The 26,115-nt window shown below is 30.0% G+C and overlaps 2 protein-coding genes across 7 annotated transcripts; one reads left to right on the top strand and one right to left on the bottom strand.

Annotated features, from left to right (window-relative positions):
• Positions 1–72: 72 nt before the first annotated feature.
• Positions 73–14,182, bottom strand: LOC105667875 (NADPH-dependent diflavin oxidoreductase 1). 4 transcript variants are annotated; one of them, XM_067349455.1, is made up of 13 exons: positions 13,113–14,182; positions 12,717–12,974; positions 10,920–12,413; positions 10,601–10,683; positions 6,805–6,922; positions 6,648–6,729; positions 6,431–6,570; positions 6,118–6,263; positions 5,758–5,843; positions 5,522–5,668; positions 4,755–5,060; positions 4,317–4,519; positions 73–4,084 (listed from the first exon to the last, which is right to left on the bottom strand). In XM_067349455.1, the coding sequence occupies exons 2-13, from the start codon at positions 12,812–12,814 to the stop codon at positions 3,958–3,960; spliced, it is 3,030 nt and encodes a 1,009-aa protein (XP_067205556.1). In that variant the 5' UTR covers positions 12,815–12,974; positions 13,113–14,182; the 3' UTR covers positions 73–3,957. The 4 variants fall into 4 exon arrangements, with proteins under 4 accessions (XP_067205556.1, XP_067205554.1, XP_012215394.1 ...); XM_067349453.1 differs by lacking the exons at positions 10,601–10,683; positions 10,920–12,413; positions 12,717–12,974; positions 13,113–14,182 and adding exons at positions 8,214–8,747; positions 9,537–9,990; positions 10,076–10,234; positions 10,328–10,462 and having other exon boundaries at positions 6,805–6,925; XM_012359971.2 differs by lacking the exons at positions 10,601–10,683; positions 10,920–12,413; positions 12,717–12,974; positions 13,113–14,182 and adding exons at positions 8,514–8,747; positions 9,537–9,990; positions 10,076–10,234; positions 10,328–10,462 and having other exon boundaries at positions 6,805–6,925.
• A 196-nt stretch (positions 14,183–14,378) lies between these two features.
• LOC105667899 (ubiquitin thioesterase trabid-like) lies at positions 14,379–23,612 on the top strand. Of its 3 annotated transcripts, none has more exons than XM_012360015.2 (8): positions 14,379–14,938; positions 16,011–17,027; positions 17,121–17,402; positions 17,705–17,906; positions 18,055–18,332; positions 18,659–18,888; positions 19,081–19,510; positions 19,700–23,612. In XM_012360015.2, exons 2-8 carry the CDS (start codon positions 16,189–16,191, stop codon positions 19,776–19,778), a joined length of 2,340 nt encoding a protein of 779 aa, XP_012215438.2. In that variant the 5' UTR covers positions 14,379–14,938; positions 16,011–16,188; the 3' UTR covers positions 19,779–23,612. The 3 variants fall into 3 exon arrangements, with proteins under 3 accessions (XP_012215438.2, XP_067205552.1, XP_067205550.1); XM_067349451.1 differs by lacking the exon at positions 14,379–14,938 and adding an exon at positions 14,951–15,086; XM_067349449.1 differs by lacking the exon at positions 14,379–14,938 and adding an exon at positions 14,962–15,186.
• The last annotated feature ends 2,503 nt before the right edge of the window (positions 23,613–26,115 follow it).

Raw genomic sequence — 26,115 nt, 5'->3', positions numbered from 1 at the left:
TATATGTGTGCCATTATTGTAATTTGCTATTGCATACTTTCATGAGATTAATATTGAAAATTTGTTAATGGATTAGATAGTCCTTATTCATTTATTTAACATCTTTTCTACAATAAATTGAACGATTCAAACAATTTTTTAAATCTAATTATTCATATAAGACGCAACCATGAATTTCTTACAAGGTTTTTGACTTTTACATATACAGGGTATATCAGAACTGGTACCTTTTACTGATCGCATATAATAGATTTTAAATGAAAAGATATCTGCTTTTGTCGAAACGTTAAAATATTATCGTAAATGTTAAAAATGAAAATCTAATATTGAAAATTAATGATGAGAATAATGGATTTCATTAGTTTCACTTTTTTAAATAAAATTTGTTTAGTGATGTAATATTATTGAAAAAAATAACGTAAAAAATTGTATTTTTTATAATTTTTTAATAATATTTATTTTACATAGATCTGAGATGAATCTATAATTGAAAGAAAGTCTGAGATATTTTAGATGTATTTGCATTTCGATGACCCTGTATTTGTATAAATATTTCATGAATATGCATACATTTCAATACAGAAATGATAAAACTTTTTGCAATGATAATGTATCAAATAGATTTTCATGAATTTGCTTAAAGAGATGTATCTCTCATTTCTATGTAGAAATGAGAAAATGCGCATTTAAATCTTATATATAGTGTGTAATATTAATGCGTGAACTTTATCAATAGAGATTGCCTACAATCTAAACGATATGCGCGAAACAATTCGTCGAATAAAATTTATTCGTGTGACTGTGTGAATCCATATAAAAATATTCCATCTACCCTATTAATTTCTTCTTTTTTTCTCTTCTTTAAATTCAATGAGTCTTCCGATTTTATTGGATTATTTATCAAATTCCCTCAATTATTTATTGTCTGCATTGCTTTATATGGAGGATTGTCCTTGTAGGAATTCAAAATGTATTTTAGAATCATTATCATTTTTGTCAATCTGCTGAGATAACGACCAAGGTAAGAAATTCCTTGAATTTTTTTTATAAAGTTATAAATAGAAAGACATACTCTTTTATTAGCAACACAGTGATTCTATGAAAAAAAAATTATTATTTTATAACCGTATCTCTATCTCTAGAGATCATTGTTCATTGTATTATAATAAGAAAATCACTGATAATAATATCAAATTAATGTAATTTTTTAACGTTTCCTAGAATCACTGCATGGTAGTAAGAAAATTCTTTTCTTTCAAATGCATTTATAGTATAACTTGTCTCGTTTATCGATTAGTAGAGGCTAAATTGAGAACTAATGAAAGATAGTATGATTGATTATCATTATGCATAGTAAGTTAATAGAGATAATGGATGAGTTTTAGAGCTTACACTTTAGCATAATTAAAAATGCACGTGTATACGTGGATCAAGTAAAACACGTACTCTTGCTATAAATATATCCTATCATCATATACAGAATGTTCGTAAAATATTTGAACAAATTATATGACCACATTCTAATTACAGGCTTATATTTTCATATTTTTTTTATCAACATGATTAACAGAGAGTGAGAGAGAGAGAGAGAGAGAGAGAATAGAATTAATAAGTCAATTTAATGAAGTGGATATACTAAATAGAATGATAAAATTTAATCCAACATTTTAGGAACATTCAGTATATATCGAGCACAAAACCTGGATATAAAATTCTTATACAAAAATACAAAATTGAAAACGTGTTTTCAATTGTTCTCAATCAAAATCTTAAGGTTACTCTGTACTAAATATTAATGTAATGCAATACAAATGCTATACAATACAAATCTTATAAAATTATGTTAAAGCAATTTCGACATAAAGATAAAAGACAGTTCAATTTATAACAATAATAATTAATATAATTGTGACATATCATAAGCTTCAAAAAACATTAAAAACCTGTTTTTAAAAACCTATAATGTTAATTTTTCAGACATTAACATTCATATGTTATCTTTATATTAAATGTTGCATAAAGCAATGTGTATTGTAATTGTAACAATTGTAAAAGATTATCCAGATATGGCTTTGTGGAAGAATATTGTGCTTTGTACAAGTTAATAACGATTATGTAAAATGATGAATAAAACAATCATGATTTTAATGGTTAATGTGTGTAATTAAAAACATAAATAACATACAAAATAAGTATACATATGGCAAAAAATATGAAAGATTGTGTAGGTAATCTAAAATAAAATCATAGCCATATAAAGAAAAGTTGTAACTATTTTCAATTTCTAAAGTTGTCACTCAGTAAATCCATAAATAAGATAGAAAATTTGTATCAGAATTATAAGAAGACTAGTATCAATCGAATGGCCAACAATCTTGATTCTCCTACATCATTTCTCTTGACGTAGTATAACTTATTTCAAGTATTATGAAACAGATTTACGAAAACACAATAAAATCTATTTAATCTATTGACAAACAAATTGCTATCAAATCTATTGGCAGTGTGTTGTAAAATATAAATAAGAAAAATTTGGTTTTGGGAAAATTATATTCGATTAATTACAACCTTGAAAAATCGAGATAATAATTTTTCATGAGTATATATTATACAATTGTATATTGAATATATTATCCAGTAAGAGTATTAAACAAAGCACTAAAAAATATTAACAAACACAACCATAATTACAGAAATTATAACACTAAAAATAATATGGAAATTTATAATGAGACTATAATAAATATGAGAATTATATGAGATTCTGCTATACTTTGTCAATTATGATGTGAAGAAATTACTAGACTTGGCCTTCTATTTTGTATTATTTGCGGAACACTTTGTCGACTTAATAAAGATCCTAACATATTTTCGTTTGTTGATTTGGATTTTATATAATTTACATTAAATTTACATTACAATTTACATTAAATAAAACAGTAACTGTTTAATTTACAGAATTTTTGTCACAATTGTTATTTTAAAAAATCGCTTTTAAAATTATCCTTTTCTTATTGCACATATTTTATGGCCGAAATTTAGAAGAAAAGAAATATTCTCTTTGCACAAAACTTTAGTGTGGCAACTTTAGCATAAACTCTATTTAAACATGTAATGCTTATCTATTAAGAGGTATTTTCGTTACACGTTTAGTACTAGATGAAAGAGCGATGATAATTCTACATTTTAAATATGTCGTCAATAAATAAAAAAAACAATTGTGCTAAACGCATAACGAACGTTGTACAAATCTCAATATGTGATCTTTTTGATAAATTTAGCAGTTTCTACTTAAATAATGTGAAGAACGGAGTACTGTATCATTTTCTTTCTCTTTTTTTTAAAATTTTTTTTAATAAGGCTTATTGGTCCGGTTTTATTAATAAGGGCAGTAGTAATGTAATAGAATTAGTTTTTCTATAATTCTCATAAAACCATGAATACCGACATTTCCTATACATATCTGTTGTAAAACGATCATTCTGGATCATTAATGCACTTTAACTTACGTTGACTATTTTTCCTATTAACGGGATATTAAAAATTATCAATCAATAAAAACTCCAAATCACACGCTTATAAAAAACACGCATTACTTCAAGTGGCTTTTACTTAATTAAAAGCTTAGTCGTTATAGTGTAATTTAAAGAATTGTACGATTAGATATATGTGTATGTATTTATCATATATATATATATATAAGCAAATTAACTTATCTTATTCGAGTTAAAATAAGCGATGTTCATCTTCTTATTTCTTTTTTTCCAAGTTGTTCTCAGAAGTAACATTTTATATTTTTTCTTCTTGATTGTTTTTTCTTCGTGTTCATCAATTGTTGTTTCATCATTTTAGTTTATAACTAGAGAAGATAAACTATGTACCCTTAATCTTCAATCGTGTTTCCGTCTTCTGAGTAGATATAAGCATTTCGCGATGCTAAACTGCATCTTTAAACAATTAAAACGTCACGCTTGCCACGAGACTCGGCATCACCATAGAAAACAAGATTCCCGTAAAGATTCCCGTGATTAAAGATGCTGCTCCGAACATGCCAGCTGTTGAGGCATGCTGTGAGTCCACCATTCTAAATACAAAGTTTTATATTTTTATATTTATATAGTATTAAATATGATCATATTGCATATATTGTATATTTTTATATTCTTATATATTGATATAATAATATATATATTACTTTTGACATGTAATTTTTATATTTTCTAATCCTTTTTTCACTATGTATTGCGTATTATAATATTATATGAAAATTTTTTGCATTTTTTTATTGTTTGTCCTCTTTTATTAACTATGTTTACCTGGGGCAGTACATCATTGATAATGATGACAAGTAGCCACTGCTAAGGCCCATAGTAATAGCTATGACCCAATATATCCGATCATCATTGATGAGTATAGGTAATATTCTTGTTGTGCGAGCCGGCTGATAGTTGCATAATAAAAACAACGGTATATAAGCAAGTCGCAAAACTACTGGAATCACCAGATACTTTTTGCTGGGCTGTGTAAAAAATAAATAATTAAGTTTTACTAATAGATTATATAATAATATGAAAAGACGATAAGATGATAATAATAATAAACGATAAGAAATATAAATGCTATATGTATATATATACATTAATTGTATTGGTACTATATATATAATAAAATCATAATAATAAAAATGAAAATAACACTATATAACATATAAAATGACACATTCAATGTAATATATAAAATTGGATCCTACATACCCATTGAACAAATGACGCAATTGTACTTCCAAGCATGGCAGTAATATTAAATGTTAAGAAGCACATGACGCTGCTATAATATTCATTTGGAATTATAAAATCCTTGTCTGAATATGTTATATCAGACTGAACAGATGGGAAAAGTGCAAGAGTCACAAAAAAGACTAAAAACGTGTTGAAACATTGGGGGAAACATCCTTTGAATACTGTCCAATAAGGTGGTCTCTGATTTCCCCTTGAACTGTTCTCCAATTGTCTTTTATTCGCTTCTTTCTGATGAATTAGTTCGTGATACCGATAAAATCTCTAAAATTCAATTTATTAAATTATGAAGTTTTAATATAATAATTAGCTAGTTTATCGCATTGCACATTAATTCTAACCAGATCAATCTTGATCCATACGTGTGTGTAAATTTAGCGTCTTTTCTTACGACCAGAACCATTTTCTATGATTTACGACCGGAACTATTTGCTTAATCTATCAGGAACTTTAGAACTATTAGAAATAAAACCAGAACTCTTAATAATTAATAAGTTTCCACGAAATAATACGCTAGTTTTTTACATATACGATCCATTAAAATATGAATCACAATATCAAACAATCAAAAAATAAATAATCCGATAGTAATCATTTCTATAAATTTATATATCTTTTTTCTTCCTAAAGAGACCAAGTACTTATATTGCGCAATTAACTCGATTGTCTCGAGAAGCATAATCATCGCCAAGTAAGAGTTAAAGAAGATAAATATGAAATCTTACATTAATTGGAAGTGCGAAGTATGTATCGAAGCAAGCCAGAAGAACGAATAAAGCCGTAATGAAGTAATATATAGCGGCGGTACGCGCATTTGGCGCTACTATTTGAGCAAGGAAATTTATTACGGCTGTTAATGTACCACTGATATTCTAAAAACAGATAACAGATAACAAATAACATATTTATATATTATGCAACAAACTTTTTTTTATCGGATATAATTAATGTTGGTATTCACCGAGCCTAAGACGACGGCACCTGTGTACTTTATAGGCAATTTCGCTGCCATTCCAAACACGGAGTTTTGGTAAATGCCATTTGCAACTAAACATAAATTTCCAATGTATTATGTATGATCAAAGTATCACTTAATGATTAATAATCATAATCAATGACATAATTTCAATATATAATTTTTTTTCAATATAACAACTAAATTATTAATTTGTAATTTGGTTTAACATAATTTCATACGTGTGTAACAGTTATTAATATTAAGAAATTAATAATAAAAGAGGATTTTGCATAAAGTTTTAAGTGTGTGATAAAAATTTTTCTTTAAATATTATGAAATCATAAACGTATGGTGTTTACTCACTGTTTAATATAACAACAGATACCATAGTGATCCAGAAAAACACTCCAGGCCAGCCAGAACTATCAGTCATTGCCAAGACGACAGTAAAGACGAATATCAAGACCAGCATGAAAATACTCCATACAATGCGCGTCGTTAAATTGCCTCTGAAAAGTCAAAAGTATCTTTTTAGCAAACCACAGAATTATTTAGAAAGCTACTGTTATTTGCAAGTTATATTTTTATTTTTAATATTTAATTTAATATTAATACAGATATAATTACTAAAAAATTGTACAATCTTTTCATTGCAAAATGCATTCGATATACGTACCCAAATTGTAAAAATACGTTCAGCCAATTAAATATCAGATTCGGCACTTGTGATGCGAATCCTAGATATGCGAGAAAATTCGTCGCATAGTTTGTATCTATACCAGTGTACTCTTTAGACAATTTATAGCTGACAAAATACTGCAAAATATAGTTTTATATATAAATTGCATTATAATTTTAACTAGAATTATTATTAATTGTGATGTTTGATTTACATCTTTAGCTGTTATGAACATATTCCATGGCATCAAGGCACCAATTCCATGAAGTACCAGTATGTAAAATACTATATTTAATCTAAAATAGAATATAAAATAATGTTATTTCAAATTGTTGGTAAAATCGATAATTATTAAATAAATATAACTGTACCTATCCTTAGGAGGGTTCAATTCAAGATCTGCTTGATCCATTGTGACGCCTTTAAAATTCAACTCGTCATCAGGCCTGCCCGTGCCTTCCCAGCCCGGCGAAAGACGTACAGGTTCGGAACCTACAATGTGAATTTAATCATCAATCTTAAAAATTTATGTAATGCTTTATATTTGCAAACATTAAATCTGTCTATCAGTATTACTATTGGTAATTCTAACAGAACAATTCCTTTAATAATCACAATATATTCGAATTGATGTAGTTCTAACGTACACATAAAGAAAAATTTTGATGCACAATTGACACAAAGAGATAAGTGAGACAAATAGCTGATTGGAATAGAAAGATAATTGTGGGACAGCCGCTATAATGGAATGTCGCAATGAATTGATCTATTAAGATCAATTGATGCAGTCTAAGACCACGATACGTGTAAATAAAATATTAATAATAATTTACACAAAAGTATGATAATCAATGTGATAAAATCACATTCGTATGTAATACATGTGACAAATATGTTATCAGAATTTTGATTTTAATTACAAGATATTAAAACTGAAATTTATACAAGAATAGAAAATTTATACAATATAATACAAGATATTAAAACTGCTAATAAATTATCACTGATAACAATTTTTATTGATTGCCTATGGAAAATAGAAACACTGTTTCAATTCGTCTCACTTTTTTAACACTCAGTCAATGACTGCGGTAAAGCAGCTCGCGCATTTATTCAGCTAAATCAGCAACATAAAATCTTCACATGTGCAGAATATGACTCTTGTATAAATGGCAATAAAATACTTTAACATCGCTATATCGCTTATTGTTGCGCATAATTTATACTTCTAAATATATTTATATATAATGTATATAAAATAATATGTCTAAGATCCATTATAATAAAATTCGATATTTTTTCACTATTATAAATAATTAATAGTAATTATACAGCATTAATTGTAATAGTATTCTACAGCGCAGATAACAAACAAAAACATATGAATATTTATCTTCCAAACATCTTATCAGACTTTAAGTGACTAAAATAGAGTAAGATAATGTATGCAAATAATAATCGGGAAAATTTCCAAAGAATGTTTAGAAAAAATGTAGTTTATTTGTAATTCATTATTAAATTATTATATATAATTAATTATTAAATTAATTACAAATAAATCGATTTGTGTATTATAAATAAATAAACATGATATCAGTATGTACAAAATAATATAATATACTATACAAAAGTTAAAAATTTCTTCTGCATTATTTGAAATTTATTTAAACTTTAAATCCACTTAAAATTATTTGAAATTCAATAAAAAAAAATAAATTTAAACGGTAAAACATGCAAATTATATATCAATCACCAAAATTATAAATTGTTACAAACAAACCAGTCTGTCTAATTTTCATTATCATATTACTATGTAATTAAAGTTTATATTAAAAATATTGAAGTACACAAAGTATAGGCTTTTAATAAAATCAAAGTCGCAACAAACTACGGACCGATGTTGGATTCACAAATACTTCACTACCAATGCCAAGGATACTGCATCCACAGCATGAAAGCCTCTTCTACAGACTGGTTTGGTCAGATACATATAGTGGGAAAATAAAACGACGAAAAAGTGATTCCAAGAAAACTGCTGCATTCCCTATAGCTACAATAACGGACGTGAGTGTCCCATTACCTTTCGCAGGCACGATACGAGTTCCGTTTGAGTCTTTCAACAGGGTCTGCTCTTCAGGCCCAGCGCCAAACTCCTTCTTCGTGTAAGTGCCCGCCATCTTTTCTCTTTTTTTCGTCAAAAGTCTTCAAATGCTACTAACTTTAATGATGACTTCAGTACTGACTGCGACGACTTTAAATCTCCTGACGATTGATCCAGAAAGAGCATAAATTTATCTGCATTCTCTGTACTTTCCTACAATAATATTTTCATTTAAAATATCTTTTTTTTAGTGGAGTGTATAATAATACCTTACATGGAATTATCATAAAATCTAGACGATATATCGCAAAAATTGCTACAAAGTGTCACAATACATGCAAAATTAATTCTTAAATTATAAAAATGTTCAAATATTTTAATTTTTTAAATATGTAACGCTATACATCAGTTTTATAAATTCTAAATAATTTTTATCATCGTTAAAAATATTGAGAAATATATCGATATATTAACGTAAAAATTTGAAAATAAACATTTAAAAAAAATTCTAAACTCTTTATATATAAAATATCCTGTAATAATAAATAGATTCAAATTTAAATTAAATATAAACTAATGTTTTTTTTACATAAAAGTGACCTAGATTTTGTAAAGCAATAAGGAGGAGACCGGTTACACCCAATATCAATATTCTTTGAGTAGATTAAATAGGTTAAGTAGAAACAGTATTAATATATTAGAATTAAAATAAAAATACAAACATTTTTTAAGCTACAAATTACGAAATCAAATATTTTATATAAGATATTAGATATAAGAATTGGAAGACTGAGTATATACTACATTAATAGAAATACTAAATAATATAAATAAACTATTATCTTAAATTGCAAAATATTCTTTTTTCACCTAAATATAGCTTTTTTACATATATTGTGATGTAATAATCGAGAGGTCGGATACACATTATATAGGAAAATACATTTGAAAGAAGATAGATGGAAAGGTAAGCTAAATAAGGTGTGCTAAGGAGAGACAGACCTTATACCGGACGATCTTTTTGCGCTGCTCGTCTCCAACTTGACTACTCGATGGGTGATTTACTAAAGTTATTGTTGGTGATCGACGTTAATGGACCGTCCGGAAAGGATGATGCGTGGTGAGAAAAAAATCACGTGCCAATGTCCATCGGTCGACGTTTACGCTTCGAGTGTTTTGTTTGCTTCTTGTACTTTCTTTCTTTTTCACGTTGAAAAAGAAAAAAAAGAACAAAAAATGCTGCGGTTAGCGACTAAGTTGAGTTGAGATCATTCGTGATACGGAGAGCACTGCAAGACGGCGGCACGCGAACGGTCGTACCATGTTTCTGAACAGTATTTTAGTCAGGTTAGGTTGCGAAGGGTTGAGAGTTCATCGAGATAGCTTACATTAGTGTTGCACGCCTCGCGTAGCGAAAAGTACCGAAACGCGCCGAGTACTCACGAGAGTTACACATCTGAAAAGATTTGGAGTAAAAGTCAGTAAAAGTAGCACAATGAGTCTGTTCGTTTTAATTTATGATTGCATGAAACAAAATGTACCGTTTTCACGAAGTCGCTAATTAGAAATTGTCCATAATAGTAAAGAGCAATATGGCTGCTAATCATATGTGAATAATGTACATGTAGATTCCTTTTTATGATTTTTTTGTATGACTTAATTTTTTTCTTCACTGAAGAAAGCCCCAAATAACACAAGACCTAAACAATTAAATAAAAAATTGTATTTTTTGATTTATTATTAAGCTTGTCGATATTTGTATTATAGCGTAAAAAGAAATCACTTATGCTTACAATATGTAAAACACCATAAAAATATGATGATTGTATTAAACATTTTTCCTTGTTTCAACCATATTATTTGTTATTTTACCTATTAATGTTTTCCTAAAAAAGCACAGCCTTTATGATTTTGTATATTTTATTAACTCCAAGTCTCAGTTTGATATTGATTGTTCTTCTCCAGATGCTTAATGAATTCTTCTGCTTGCTCCTTTGTCATCTTACCAATTTCTTTTACCAAATTCACAAATTCGTTGCGCACATCATCCGGCATGTTTTTAGAATTCCCTGCTAAATAAACACCGCCGTTATTCTGTAAAAACTGCCAACATAGTTCTCTTTGCTGATGGATAACATGTTGCACATATCTGAAAACAACATTAAACATAATTAATATTGGAAAAAAACAAAAATAATGATTTACAAAACCTTTGCGATGCGAAAGTTCAGATTTATGTTGCATACATGATTCTAAAAATAATTAATATTTATAATATAATTTTTTGAACAACCGTCACAATTTTATATTTTTGTTTTATAAATTTTGTACTTTTTGATTGAAATATAATTATAAATAATTTGTGTAATTAAGCAAGTGACTTACATTTTACGATTCTGGTCTCTGGAAAATGCGCAGAACACTTTCAAATTATTCTCTTTTGATAAACGTTCAAAATCATCTCTACAGTGATAATCCTTATCCTTATTTCTACAGCCAAAAAACAAGATATATTCCATCAAATTTTCTCCCTCCATTGCTTTTTCCAAAAGCAAAGATCTAAATGGAGCCACTCCGGTTCCAGGACCAATCAAGATCATCGGTTTATTATCTTTAAACTGAAAAGTTCCCTTTTGTAACCAAAATATCACTTTATCGTTAGTTTTTAAACTTGCCAGCCACTTTGAACACAAACCAAATCTTGGTTCCATCAATCTAGTTTTATACTTAACTATTGCTACCAAAATTTGTATACTATTTGGAGTAGCTTTTGAACTAGAGGCGATGCTATAAGGACGTGGCTTTATGGGAGACATGATTTCGAACAACAATTGAATGTTCATTTTACTGGTGGTGTGAGGGAAATCTGCAAGAACCTCCAAAATGTTTCTCCTCGGTCTATTTACGTAATCATAAAGTTCTTCCTGGCCAACTGGACTAGCAAATTCGCACAATTTTTCCTTTTCCAGCTCATTTTCACTAATAAGAGATAAAAGATGCATAGTAGATCTCCGTGGCTTGAAATTCAGATCCCAATACTGTTCAACGATCTCTCCCAGAATTAAAGTTTGATTTAAAACAAATGGAATCTTGATTTCTTTCTCTGATACTTTAATTATTGTGTTTGGAAATAGTTTTATATTGTGTTCATAGAGTATATCAAAGAAACGTTTTATTTGTTCCATAGAATTTTTTGGTCTGATATAGATAACATCTCCAGGATTATATCTAATATCATTTCCCTGAATTTTTATTAATCTAACATCTTGAAAATGATCTTCCGTGGTGGTTCTTATATTTTCAACCATTGTTCCTATTTTAACTTTGCTATTTACAAGTATTTCATGTGCATAAATATTAGTATTTGAATGATATAAACTATCTATTGATTGTTTGTCAATAGTTATTGAATTTGATTGATCAATTTCTATTATCGAAATATTATACCTTTCAATTATCAAATTTTCTTCGTCAATTTCGTCTTCTATAGAAACGTTAAAAATGTTTGCAATTTCTTCCCACAATTTTCTGATCCATGGATCAACCACAGCATCAATTCCTAGATTATGCTGATCATCAGCAAGTCCAATGGGTAATAATTCATTTCCACCCAATTGCGCAAGACGTTTGTTTAATTTCTTCGCAGCAAAGTTGAATTTTGAATAGGAACTATCACCTAAACCAAGTACACCATATTTTAGGTTCTGGAGAAGATTTGTTGGAAGATTCTTGCGTAATAAATGCCTCCAGAATTGTTTCATGTTGACTGGAGGATCTCCTTGTCCAGTGGTTGAAACAATAAAGACAATTAATTCTTCTGAAGAAAGATTTTGAATGTTGTAGTCATCCAGAGACGATACAGTACTTCGTAATTTTTTTCTGTGAAGTTGTAAGTGGATATATTATATGTATATTTACTAAGTTTTAAAATTATTCATTTTTTAAATTAAAATACAGTAAAAAGATGCATTTTTATCATAGATCTTTTCTGACGAATATTGTCAGCTAGAATAAAAATCATATGTTCATATGTTCATAAAAAACCTATATAGGAAAGACAAGTGATGTTAAAAATACAAGTTTGAATCACATCTGTTTGAAGATCATTTAAAAATACAAGAATAGCATTTGCGTGTCAAAAGGGGAGAGAAGTTCATGTAATAGAGGGGAACAATACAAAACCTTTTGGCGCTTTTCCAGATCTGTTCAGCGACGTCTTGTGCGGTTCCGGTCTCGCTTCCGTACAGCACTCGAATCATCATTTCGTCCATTTTCGTCATTGCAAATTTTCCAAAGTATAATTCGATAAGTTTCCTCTTAAAATCTTTTCATCGATAAAAGATCAATGTAATTGATATGTCTCAGCTGATTGTCCGTATGACGTCACGAGTATTGCAAGCAGACGACACATATGAGATGTGTTCTTTTCAGTATGTCATGCTACACAACACACACATACATTTGAAATAAAATATATATAGATAATTCTGACATTGAAAAGGGGAAAATTATAAAATGTTTTTATTGGCCGAGTCATTAATGTGTTAATTCTTAGGATGTAATTTAAAACCAAATTACCTTTCTGGACGAATGAGTTTGGCGTTTCGGTTTTCGCAATATCTTGCCAACAAGTTCCGAAACAATCTCGCGATCTCGTTGACGAAATGTCAAGGATAAATGTTTAGACTATATGGTCCTATTTGGCAGTAAGTCTGAGATATTTATAAATAAAAAGTAGTTTCGTCAATTGCAACTCGAGTTTTTCGTGAGGTGAGGTTCCGAGTTTCTTCAGTTTCGACAAAATTTACTGCAAAATCATTAATAAAGGTGAAAGACATTGCGTGCGAATTTAATTTGTGAATATTGTTTACAAGTTTACAAAAGCAGTCGAATCGTCAGCGCGTGAACAGCTGGTTATGCTATTTGTTTTCTGACATTTTCAAAAATGAATATTTTATTATATATCAAGACAACATAAAAAATGAAAAGCTGTCCTTCAAACTGTTATCATAAACTTAATTCCTGTAAAAGAAAAAAAAACGAAAAAGGACGTGAATAAGAACGAGGATAAGACGCATTTTAAGGTTACAATAGACTCGCGTGATGGAAGTTGGACAAACCAGTTGGCAGCAGTGTAATATTTTTATTCGTATAAATAATAAAAGCCAAGCAAAATTGTTAAATCTTATTTTCCTAACGAAATTATTTATCGACAATTTCATTAACAGTTTTTGTAACGAGACAGGCATTGAAAACATGCAGAGTTTTGGGATTACCTTACGCTAATCCTCGAAATTGTTAAAATAATCGATAATCAACTCTTTCCAATTATTGTGATGCACAAAGAAAAGAACGCAAAAGTGAACCAAATGTGATTAGTTGCTGCTCACACTTTCTCTCCTTCTTTTGATAGGTTAAGTGCTCAAATAAAAAAATGCGGTGTCTTCAATCTGAATTCAGATTTTTTGACACACAATTTTTAACTTATACTTCTACCTATTTCTGTTATTTAATTCTACAACGTTGTTCAACAGCGTGCACTTTTGACAAATATTTTTTTTAAATAAAGTGTTTTGAATTTTATTCTTCAAATTATTTACCACACGTTGAAATTTTAGGTTAGCGCGCATACTGCCGTGACATAAAGGTATATCCAAAGAAACTTGCATAGCGCATAAGCATATGCACAAAGAATTGGATTGGTCCATTTCCTTATGCATCTTGTTATGGACCAATCCATATTCTTATGCATGTGCTTACGCGCTTATGCAAGTTATCTGGATATACTCTTATGGTATGCGAAACAATGGTAGAACAGCGGTTGGCAACACTGGCATCCGTCTGTTTGCGGATGACTGTCAAAACCCACTTCCGCAACTAGCGAGCGAGATCGTCGTCGTCGTATTCGCGCAGCAGTTCACCAGCATCACGAGAGACGAGCGGTGCAGCACGTCGTGAGCGCGCGCAAAGCTTCGTAGACGATGTCGTGACGCGCGGCCTACCGTAACGGCGACTCGCACTTCTCGTGTCTTCTGTCGTGTCTTCATCGAGACGAGAGACTCTCCGTCACCCGTCCTTCTCTTCGTCGCGTCTCGTGTTCCGATTCTACGTTATCGTCGTCATCCTCGAGTCATTTCGCGGGAGGAAAGTGTCGCGTGATTTAGAATATTTTCGCGTTCGTGAAATTAGTGTATTATATGTATGTATGTGTATATGTGTGTGTGTACAGGCACATACGTGTGTATACAACTAACCTCCGTTTCGAATACGAGTGCTGAGTATCTGAAAGCTGAACACGCTGGAGCATGAATAGTTCATGAGTCGACTGAATAGTATCAATTCGAAAAATTTCTCATGGAGGATAGTCAAGTGCGACGATAGTTTTCGGCAGGCGAAATTCCAAGGTGATTTTGGATAACATCAATGTTACTACTAATCCTAGTAGCACACCTCTTGACCACCTGAAAATAGAACAACTTCAACTTTCGGTATTTCGTGATTTTTCTCTTGTGCTGGGCAGATTTTTGACGAAGATGAGCATTTCTCGTTTTGGCAAGTTAAATTCTCGACAAAAAGTATTCGTCGATGTTGAGGAAGCGAATGAGAGATCAGTCGGCCACGCGATATTACGTGTTTTCCGACTTCACGAAATGTAACTAAGTAGATAGGCATTTCAAGTTTAAATAATTTGTGTTTATATATAGCTTTTTCTTTCTTTTTCTCTCTTTCTCTCAATATTCAAATTTGAGACGCTGAAATAATGTGTTAAGTATGGTTGCCAAAAGTACATCATATTCGAAGGCATTTCGTATTTTAATGTTCGTAATATTTTTTATAATCGTAATATCTGTTTGTTTTCAATTGCACTTTGTACATTTCTGACCTTTCTACTTTCTAATATTTTCATTAGTATAATTTTTATATATTTAAGTCTTCCTAATTTGACTATTTTTTCTTGTTTAATGGTTTTTGAAATAAAATAAATACATATTAAGTGGAAAGAGAAAGGAAGAAGAGCTAAAGCTGTGATAAACAGACTTGTGTTATTTATGCACAGAAAATGTAAGAAGTTATATCTATAATAAAATGGACACAACTTACCATTTTTCCACTTCATTATGTTGTCCTGAGAACTTGTGTCACATGTAAATTACATGTAAATTACAAAACAATCAGAGATAACAGATATCAACACATACTTAGTCCTACAAAGGACATTCAATATTGATCAGTTTATATTTATTGATAGTTTTATATCTTGTTAATTATGTTTGTGTTGGTTATATCTTCTTCATTTATTCTGCACTTTCTCTTCTCTTTTTTGCTTTAAATGTTAGTTAATTTTACATATTGTACACGAAGCTCAACAAAGTACATTTATTCTTGTAATAATTTTTATTTTATACAATATTTTCTACTATATATTCATAACTCTCTTATAAAACATTTTGTGTAAATATTTTTGTTTGTTTTCAGATTCTTCCATCAATGTCTACATTAGCACAAGTTTAGCAATTTTGTTTTACAACAGTCAGACACGATGTTGATCACATAGCGTAAACTGGACCGTATAAACCAAACTTGGACACAAATCTCCTAATAGATCATGCGTGGCAAGGCATAGAAAATTGGATCGGAATATTTAGAATATTTAATGTTCAGTGCATATTACAGTGTCATCTTTCAACTCAATATCTTCTTCTACATCGACAAAAGTACTGCATCCTTTGCAGCGAAGAGACCAAAACCTTCATCGATTAATCTTCATCCGGTGAAGATGAGCAGCAGACTTGAAGAAACAGAGCAGAAATGGACCTGCGAATACTGCACTTATGAAAACTGGCCCTCTTCTTTAAAATGTACCATGTGCAGAGGTGCCAAGCCACTTCTTGGCGAAGATATTTACCGTCTTCGAGATCCCAGTCCTCAAAGAGGCTCCTCCAACGTCGCTTCTGGTCCCGTGCCTCAAATAAGCCCTACTGACAACTTTATCTCGCAAAATTACAGTCAGAATCTGCCTTCCGCAGGAAAGTGGGCCTGCAACATGTGCACTTATCTTAATTATCAAAACGCAACGCGTTGCGTTCAATGTGGCAACCGAAAACCAATGAATCAGTCCGTCAATTCATTAGCGTCAAATTTGCACGAACATTTAGCGCCGCTGCGATTAGCCGACGGGCCACCAAATTCGGGATCGAATTCTCAGTTAAATCCCTCGCCGATTAATCTTCATCCAGAAAAATTGTATAATATGAATCCGGAGAAATGGTCTTGTCATGCGTGTACTTATGAAAACTGGCCCAAAGCAACCAAGTGCGTTATGTGTGGTCATCCAAAAGAAAAAGATAAGAAGGATAAGGGAACACAAGGGAATGTGGGAGTAATTTTACCAAGTCCCGAGAGGGAGCATAGTCAACGGGGTCTGCCATCACCTCCGCATGCACCCTACATTCATCAAACGCAAAGGGAGGATAATTTAGCGATAGGAAGGAGGTGACTAAATTATTATTTACGTATCGATCGTATATTTTCTCTTGTATATTTCATGAGTATTATATATTTTTTTGTATTATGCAATTTTTTTAGAGGTCCACACAGATATGCAGACAGCCGGAATGACAGTCTATCGACTCCTCAATCTCCAAATAATTGTGATTACGAGCGCCGATTGAAGCAATTGAGACGTCATACCGATTGGTGTTGGCTAAATGCTTGTCTCGGTATCGTTGAAGGTGATAACACCCCCGTCGAAGCTTACCTGGCGAGTGGCGGTGATCCTGCTCGCCAATTGACGCATTCTGAGGTCTTACTCCTCAATAGAAGCAGCGCGTTTGACGTTGGGCACACTTTGGTGCACTTGGCTATTAGGTAAATCATTTAAATCAATAGCTTTAGCAATAAACAATAATCATTAATGTGTACATTTTCTTAACATTAATAGATTAAGTGAAACTTTAAAATAAAAATACCAAATACATTCTTCACCAATTTAAATAAGTGAAGAAAAGAGAGAAAATAAGCGATTTTTATTCCTTGGATAGTCTTCTATATATATATATATATATATATGGTTATTTTATTTAATTATTTTATCAACTATATTCTTATTATATAGTTTCCCTCATTATTGATAGATTGCATATCTTTATAATTTAATTTGATTTCAATAGGTTTCAAAGGGAAGATATTTTAGCTACATTACTATCACAAATCGAAGGTTCGGGCTCAGGAGTTAAGAGGGTACCGAGTTACGTCGCACCGGACCTCGCAGTACAGATTCGTCGACATGTCACCAATAGTATACGCTTACGCAAAGGCTCGTTTCCCTGTTACTTCGTCACTGATATGGCCACTTTTGCGTTGCCAGCCGAGGTTACTATAATGCATATTACAATTTAAACTAGTAACTCGAATCTTTGAATTTTTTAAATGTTTATTATTCGCAATATTATACCTTACTAAAAACAGAGAAAGATATAAGTATTATTTTTGCATTTAAACTTGCTAAATATATTTCAAGGTTGAGGATTTACCGAGTATTGTGCAAGAACAAATGTTAGAAGAATTATTAGATAAGGAAGCTCAACAGCAACTAGAGGGAGGTGGTGGTGAACCGCCGGCCTTAAATTGGTCTTTAGAAATTACTGAGCGGTTAGGCAGTCGTTTGCATGCGCTCTGGAACAGATCGGCCGGAGATTGTCTCCTCGATTCTACTATGCAGGCTACTTGGGGTGTTTTCGATAGGGATAACGCTCTAAGAAGAGCGCTTGCCGATACTTTGCAACAAGCAGGGCAGTTGTAAGTGCGCTTTGCAATTGATTTAATTTTTGTACTTAATATAACTTTATGTTTAATTAATAATTTAACGCGAATGTATATTTATATCTATTGAAATTTGAAATAATAGTAATAAAACAATAGGTATATATAAACTCTAATAATTAAAAGAATAATTAAAAGATTAATAAAATATTAAATAATAAGAACAGTTATAAAAATATTCCAATATTCAACATTAGTGACAATAATTGAAAAATTTTGATGAATCAATTCAGTTAATTAAGAATGTCACATCCTTTGATTGCTTGATCTTTTGAAATATAATATATAAAATATTGTTTCAGCTTTTATCCTCGTTGGAGAGAATATGAAGCATCACAGGCAGCTAGGATGTTAGATTTCACTTTAGAAGAAACACAATGGCAAGAAGACTGGGAGAGTTTACTGGCAACGGCCGCTCAGCCCGGAAGCGCATTAGAACAATTGCATGTATTCGCCCTCGCCCACATTTTAAGACGACCCATTATCGTATATGGGGTTAAATATGTTAAAAGCTTTCGCGGTGAAGATATAGGTAAACTTAGCAAAAAATATTTTTGTTTTTACTTGTCTGGTAATTAATAATCAATTTGCAAACTTAATAAATTAACTCAATTTCTTAAATTTCCATGTAAAGATTATATAAAAGATTTTACAACGTATGATTTTTCAAAGATTGTAAAGGTTTTTTTTTAAATTTAAGAAATAAATTTTATCATTTCTGTAGGCTATGCGAGATTCGAGGGTGTTTACCTTCCGCTTCTATGGGAACCTTCTTTCTGCATCCGTTCGCCGATTGCTTTGGGCTACACTCGCGGTCATTTCACGGCGTTAGTGCCAATTGAGCCTTATGCCTCATCCAGAATACCGCCCCTTGCGTCCCACAGTGTGGTGAGTGGCAACAACAGCCCACTTGAACAACTGCAAATCCAGATGCAGACCACTTTTATGCCGCTGATGGATCGCGAGCACAAGCTCCTGCCAATACACTTTCTCACAGCCGATGAGATTGGTCGTGAAGAATCCATTTACAAGGAATGGTTGGACGTGTGCAGGACGGAAGGTGGAATCCTTGTAGCGCAGCAGAAGCTTCACAAGAGACCGTTGCTTGTTGCACAGATGCTGGAAGAATGGTTAAATTATTATCGTAGATTAGCGTAAGTAGTTTTAAATTTTATTGATCTATGAAGAGATCTCAATTGTAATATGAAAGTATTTTAGAAATACAATTGTAATATAAAAAGTCATTAAACAAATAAAATAAATTAGTGAATATATTAAAGGTACATATTTTTATCAATATTAATGAAGAATATAATAATTTCTTAGAAATTTCAATATTACAGTCAAACAAATGAGGCACCATTCTCGAGACCACCCACATTGCAGGATTATAGTAGCGACGGTGACACCGAAGATGAGTAGTACCATAACTCCAAAAGAAAAATGTGATTAACATGAGAAGCGTCTCCGTTTTCACAAGTTTTTCTCGGTCAAAAATTATAAGATAGTTAGAGTTATAAAACAGAAACTGTACACGAATTCTGTACTTTATGAGTAATTCGATGAAGAGCAATCACTACGTCCATACATATTCACTGGCAATGTGTTTAAAAAGTAGAAGACGTCACATCGCCACTTAATCTCACTTGCGTATATAAAAATTGTGACATTTAAAATTTATGAACTGTACCAAACACATTTTGGAATCAATAATTATTCAAATAATTAATTATTGACTACAGTGAAATAATTTTGAATTAATAATATTCAATTGAAATGAAAATATTATTGAATTATTGCCATTATTGAAATATTTTTTTTACGATTAAAACATTATAGATATGCAAAAAGTTTTCAATTTTTTTATTACATAGTAACACAATGCAATCTGAAAAAGTATTTTTTTTTGTTTAAAAAATCCAACAATTATTTTACCATGATGGAACGTCGATAGAAAATACGAATTTAATTTTTTGTGATGAATGTTGTGTATGTTATATATAAGTATGGAAGTGTGTTTTTTTAAAACAATATATTATGTATAAATGTTGTACAATTCATTGCCAGTGACGGTGAGCGAAAGTGGAGAGCATTGTCGTTTGTTATACATTATCGAATCGTTTTGCATAATAATAGAAATTTAATTGTTAGGCTATATTGAATAACATTTTTTCACAAATAGTGTATTTTGTAAAAAATATAGTCTCGGGAGAGTGGAAGTATTTAAATCTTTCTCTTTCGCAAAATATGTTATGGAATTTTGCGAAAATGTTCGGAAAAAGTATACTTTCGAACATTCGTTTGTCATGTCACTTTTATGATGAACGACAACAGTACAGGATGTTCCTTAACGGCGGATTTTTTGGTTAATTCTTCTTCAGTGAGGAAAAAAATTCAAACAGCAATAATTTTTATATAATTAACTTTTAACTAATATGATAATTATCTTAAAATTAATTATTCGAAAGTTAATTATCTATTAAAACTTTATCTTCATCTATAACTTGTATCTTAAAAATGATTAGATATCCAAATTTTTAATGAAAATAAAAAGATTTTTGTAAATTAGTTTCATAAATGCAAATAATTAACGAATTCTTGTTTTTAATATACATTTTTTTCCAACAAAAGTATTCGAGGACAAATTGTTGTTTTATGTAATGCAATATATATGTATATATCTATATAAGTTATCTATATAAGTAAAAATATGTTCAATTTAATAACATAACTTGTTTAGCCAAAACATCTGTGGACATCCTGTATAATCACACGAGTTCTGATACACCCGAGACGCAATCCTTAAAGATAGTAATCTAGAAAAGTCAACAAATTCCGTATATAATCGTCTTTAAGTCGTTTCACTTGTTACAACTCGGAGCTGCATTTTGCTCCGAGCGGCTCCAAACAGCCGAACACAAACGAACAACGATCTGTCCCCTTTTAGCTATCGAGATCGCGCAGATCTAGAGCGCTCATCTCCAACGGTGTGTTGATAGGAAAAAAAAAAATAATGGACTTCAAAAATTGCGCTTTATGCTCTGTGAAAAAAATGTGGTTTTTTTATGCGCGGAATTTAATGTATTATTTAATACCAATGATAACAACAATAATGTATTAAATTCTTCGCGTAGGTGTGGTTCACACTTGTGTTAAATATTATAGATAACACTATACGAACTTTTATAAGAAGCGATGAGGAAGAAATTAAAAAGACGAATAGGACATACATTTAAGCATTAGGTTTAGCATTCAACACTCGATATACACACGCACTCTCTCACATACACATCTAACGACGAATTCTAGCGAACAAGCGAGCAATTATAACAAATCTTCAATCAAAAAAGTACAAAAGATCGCTAGAAACGTTTCTTCGGATATGCTTTTTTCGACATAATAATAATAATAATAATAATAATAATAATAATAATAATAATAATAATAATAATAATAATAATGATATTAATATTAATAATAATAATAATAACAACAACAGTCCTTGTTTCTTACTAATTCCGACAACAACGTAGCGTCTAGTCCTTTTGCATATAGCACCATATCGTGTTTACTTTTTCCTTGTAATCTTGAATTAATTATTGTGCGATCGAAAATTACATATTAAAAATTAGCGAGAAGGCTCGAATTTAAGGCTCCGAATTAAAGCCGAATCGAGAAACCGGTATAAATTCTGTGTTATATTAGATTTTCCATTATATTAGAATAGAATTTCTCGAAATCCAAGCCTAAAAATATAGATTTTTTGATTTTAGATATAAATTATATATACAATGTAAATTTTTTAATATGAAGTGATATAAAAAATGTGTCATTATTTTTAATGTATTTTTACGCGAAGTATAAGTACCCCCTTTTTCTAATTGTACCACGTTCGATTCCTTCACATTTTGTACATTGGATTAAAGAAAGGACTAAAAAGACAAAAAAAAGACAAAAAATAGTTTATCAAGAAAACAAGATATTGATCTGTCTCTGTCTACTTGGATAACTTGGCGTATTATTCGAATACATAATTTAGTTGTAATAATTGTATGATTTATATCATATATATTATTACAACTAAATTACGGATTATTGGAATCAATTACATTTTCTCAAAGAAAGTAAAATATCTAAATGGTTTCTGTTGCGAATTTTTCAAATTCTCTGAAATTATATCGGTTTCTGGATAATTGATTCGAAAAATAACAGATATGTCAATTTCACACTCGTGTGTGCGAAAATGACAAAAGCGAGGTTTATCGCTGTCGTTGTCATTGTTAGCGTTGCATATTTTGACGATTATCATTGTTATGGTTATTATTGCAATCATGCATATATGTCAAAAATACGAGAAGCCCATGATTTATAGGACCTATTTTAAGTGCGAAATCGTATTTATAGAATGAATCTTACAAATTGTGGACTTAAGTCATTCTTATTATAAATTCCTCCTTTTTTGTCATAAAAGTGCGATATTATTGAATTCTATAAGAAAAAAAATGAAAGTAGTGAGATTTTTTCTCATTAATCTACGATATTAATTATTATTATTTACAATTAGTTATTTTTAAATTATTCAAAAATGTAATAATGATCTCAATTTAGTTTATCTTTTTCGACAACCAGGAATTGCTAATCATCTTAATTAAATTTGCTTATAAGAACAATAATTAGTTGTCAGTAATGATAATTGATATCGAAAATTAATTTTGAAATTATCTTTTAATTAACTAATTCTCGATGAACACATCACCACCAGGTGAATTTTCGACAGGTTCTCGGTGAATCCTTTCAACAAAATAAAAAAAATATGTTAAAAAAGGGAAATTAAATGACGATGCTCGATGGTGGTGTATTTGGGAGGGAGGGAGGGAGGGGGGGGGGAGGGAGGGGGCAAGTAAAATTTTCTCGACTTCTCTCGTTGCCAGAGTTAATTGATTCTCGGCAGGTGATAAAGTATAGAGAGTTTTAAGAATCTATTCTCTAATGGAAACGTAAATAGAAAAATCTATAAATATATAAATATAAATATAAATATTGATATAGAATATATATATATATATATATGAGATATAGATATTATATGAAATATAATATATCGATGTACAATAATTCGGAATAACAGTTTATTATTATTATTATCATTATTATTATTACAGTTATAATGATTATGATGATGATGATTATTATTATAAATATTATAATAAGAAAACATCGAGGTGTGAATCAATAAATGCTGAATTACCTACTTTATCTCATTTTTATTTTTATTAAAAAAAGAATTTCCAGAGTTTACTGAATGATTTCTAGGATAATTGATACCGTTTTATCAAGAGAGTACATATCTTTTCCGGGAATAACTTAGAAAGACTTTTGGAAAATTTTTCGACAATTTCAGATCTTTTTTCCCGATATTTTCCAGCTTGATCTAATTATTTAAATAAAGTTATTTATTATACTTTTTTGATAATTTTTAAATTTAATCACAATCTTTTTCACACTATTTTCGCGATGTTTTTTTTTTATTTAAATCCGAATGTAACTCAAATTTTTTCCATGCTTCGACAAATGTATATTTCTTTTCTTTTAAATATTATTTCATTAAGCTACTAAGAATCAATTATAATATATTAATAGATTATAATTGATTAATTAATATCTCTTAGTTCCTATATCTAAACTTGTCTGGATGAAAAACTTGTCTGCCTTGTGCATTTTTTTCCTTTATGCGAAGTCGTATAAATCTGAGATATTCTTGTAATATAGTAAGATAGCAAAATCATTCGTCTGTAACGGTGTCAATCCGATCGCGTATAGTCTCAGCTTGCATGCAAATAGTAATATCAGTCGAGTGAATCTATTGATCGCGTGAGTTCAATGTGAAACTGTTTATTGATTATTAAGAATCTTATTCTGCATTAACACAATTGACAGAATAATCCAATATTAAAATCTACATTATCATGTTAGTGATTAGACATTTTTGCAAGTTTCTGCGAAATAAGAAAGATATTCTAAGAAAAAAAGAAAGGGTAATAAACGGAATAAACGTTTTACATAATTTTTACGTAAATTGCACGTACGTTGAGCTATAACATTACAATAATAAAACAATAATAATAATTTCTTTGATAAAAATTGCAATCAATTCAAAAGTTTAACTTTATTAACAAAAAATTAATTAAAGAATTAATATTAAAAGTAAGTTAAATTTTAAGCAATACGAAGTAATATTGCTTCAACTTACGCGATAAATTCTTTGCACAAGAAACTCTTTGAAAATTCGATAAAAATTAAAAATAAATACAAAATTAAAATTACTAATACCATCTTGCATGTTTGCAAGATTAATATTACGTAAGAAAAGAAATAAAGACTGTTATGTGATTGCAAAAAATTTTGTTTATCTTTGCACAGCAAGCAACGCTTAATACCAATTTTAATATTAACTTCCGTGAAATATGAAGCAGTAAATATGAGACAGTGCTGAATTGCTTAATCAGTTATTTAGATGGGATTCAACTTCCAGCCAGAGAAAAGCTTCCCGAAAATGGAATACTCATTGCAAATGGACGGACTGAGTATTTACTTGGGTCATCATCGATAATCCAGTCACGTAGCAACGTAATATGTAAGGACCTACGAGAGAGTGCGAGCAGTCCATCTCTTCTTCGAAACCGTTTTCGCTTTTTCCGCCGGGGAAATAGCTCGGAAAAATACGTAACTTTTCCTAAAATCTGCGCCAAGCGTTGGATATTGCTTGCTTCAATTTCTATTCTTGCGTTGTAGAGATGTAAATAATAAATAATATTGATAAAAATATTAAATTAAAAGAATAATTAATTGTCGCCCTTTTCTGTCTCGTTACAAAGAAAATAAGTCTGAAAAAATACATAAAATATCCTGAAAACCCACGCATCATGCATCACATTGCTATTATAGAGTTTTCATTATCAGACAGAATAAAAGGAATAAGGAATAAGGAATTAGGATTAAGAAATTAAGTTTCAACATATGGAATAATATACTTCAATCTACAATAAAAATGAAAGATATTTCTACTCTTTATTCTTTATTGTAAAGCATGACATTCCACATGTTGAAATTTAATTTCTTATTTCTAATTCTCCTTGCGTGTAATTTCTTATTCCTTCTGTTATTGCGCCTAAACTTATACTATAACTTTTATAAGCTACAATAATAAATAATAAATAATTGTGATAAAAGCGTGATAACAAAAATAACAAATAACTAAAATACTAATTATTGATGATAGTGTAGCAAAACGTATTATAAAACAACTTTCGCATTGCATATGTTACAATAAAATTGAATATAAGTAAGGTATTTGTGTATTCGAAGATTTATACAGAAAGCAAAGAACATGTGGCGAAAAAGCTGTACACGAATCAATATTATTCCAATGCACGAAGCGACCCAGATAACAAGAAAATCATCCTTTTTTATGACTGCATAGAAAGCATAATAACTTCTGATTATTTTTTAATTTTACAAATAGCACTCTTAAACATAGCACATAAAACAAGAACTAAAGAGTTTATCACAAATTAAATGTGAATTTATATTTAAAAAATAAAAATTTTTTAAATAAATACTCACAAACTTCGTTATCAAGCATAATTTTATAAATAAACAAACTCTAATAAATATCATTATAGATATTGAAAATAAATTATTCAAAGTTAGGAAAAATATAAAATATTTTTAAAAGATAGTTTTATTTTACAAGCATTTT

This window comes from Linepithema humile, chromosome 2 (genome assembly GCF_040581485.1).
Source record: "Linepithema humile isolate Giens D197 chromosome 2, Lhum_UNIL_v1.0, whole genome shotgun sequence".
NCBI lineage: Eukaryota > Metazoa > Arthropoda > Insecta > Hymenoptera > Formicidae > Linepithema > Linepithema humile.
This window is presented reverse-complemented; position numbering and strand designations above follow the sequence as displayed.